Source organism: Octopus bimaculoides, chromosome 28, assembly GCF_001194135.2.
Source record: "Octopus bimaculoides isolate UCB-OBI-ISO-001 chromosome 28, ASM119413v2, whole genome shotgun sequence".
Classification (NCBI taxonomy): Eukaryota; Metazoa; Mollusca; class Cephalopoda; order Octopoda; family Octopodidae; genus Octopus; species Octopus bimaculoides.
In genome coordinates this window covers 6,243,427-6,244,461 of record NC_069008.1, presented here as the reverse complement: position 1 = coordinate 6,244,461, position 1,035 = coordinate 6,243,427, and the positions used below count along the sequence as shown (strand labels likewise).

At 44.9% G+C, this 1,035-nt stretch overlaps 1 protein-coding gene across 1 annotated transcript in view; it reads left to right on the top strand.

Moving 5' to 3' along the window:
• The window catches only part of LOC106882384 (laminin subunit alpha-1), a 28,090-nt gene that overhangs the window by 25,301 nt on the left and 1,754 nt on the right, over window positions 1–1,035 (top strand). Inside the window, exons 22-23 of the mRNA XM_052977753.1 lie at window positions 8–107; window positions 724–846. Of these exons, the coding sequence (XP_052833713.1) occupies window positions 8–107; window positions 724–846 (223 nt within the window). The remainder of the gene's footprint in view (window positions 1–7; window positions 108–723; window positions 847–1,035) is intronic.

The following is a 1,035-nucleotide window of genomic DNA, read 5'->3' as shown; positions in this document are numbered from 1 at the left end:
CATCCAGGTTCAGCTGTCCTTTGACAATGGGAATGGTATTATTTCAACAGTCAGTCAACCGAAACAAAATAATCAGATCTGTAACGGTCAGTGGCATCGGATTAAAGGTCAGTTCCCCCACCCCCACCCCCAACTTACGCAAGTTTTCTCTTATAAAATTCTTCCACTTTCTTCTCTCTTATTGATGACAACACCCTCACTCACACTCAAGCTCTCTCTCTGACCATTCACTCACATCCACCCTCTCCTTCAGGCTCTCTTGTTCTCCCTCCCTCACTCACTCACACTCAATCTCTGTCTCTCTCTCTCTCTTTCACACATGCACACACATCCACTTTCTCTCTCCCCCACTTCGCTTGCTCCTTTAAACTTGCACTCTCTCCCTCTCCCTCTCTCTCTCTCTCACACACACACACCTCCACCTTCTCTCTCAACCTCACACACTCATTTTCCCTCTCACACAACCTCGCACTCATTCTCATTCTCTCTCTCACTTACCCTCACACTCATTCCCCCCTCTCTCTCATGCACATAAAACATCTACCTAACACACATGCACCTATCCACCTTCTCTCTCACTCAACCTCTCGCTAACACTCACACTTTCTTGCTGTCTTTCACATGCACATGATACATCAACCTTCCATACAAGCACACACACAGACACCCCTTCTCACTCACTCAAAGTCTCATTCTCTCTCTCTCTCTCTCTCCCTCAACCAGTGGTGAAGTCCAAAACATTAGCCATCCTAGAAGTGGACAGTATAAAGTTCCCCATTGGCAAGGGTAAAGTAGGGGCCTCTTCTGCAGATACCAATCATCCCCTCTACATTGGTGGAGTCCCAGGTAAGTGGATTTATTACATTCGAAAGCGGTGGTCATTTGGAAAGGATGTTGCAACCGAATACAGTGCTAGTCTGTACAAGTAGGTCTGCTCTGTGTGTGACTGAAACAGTTAATAAATTGCAACACTTGTACATGGGCCTCTGTGTGTGTGTATATATATACATATATATATATATATATATATATATA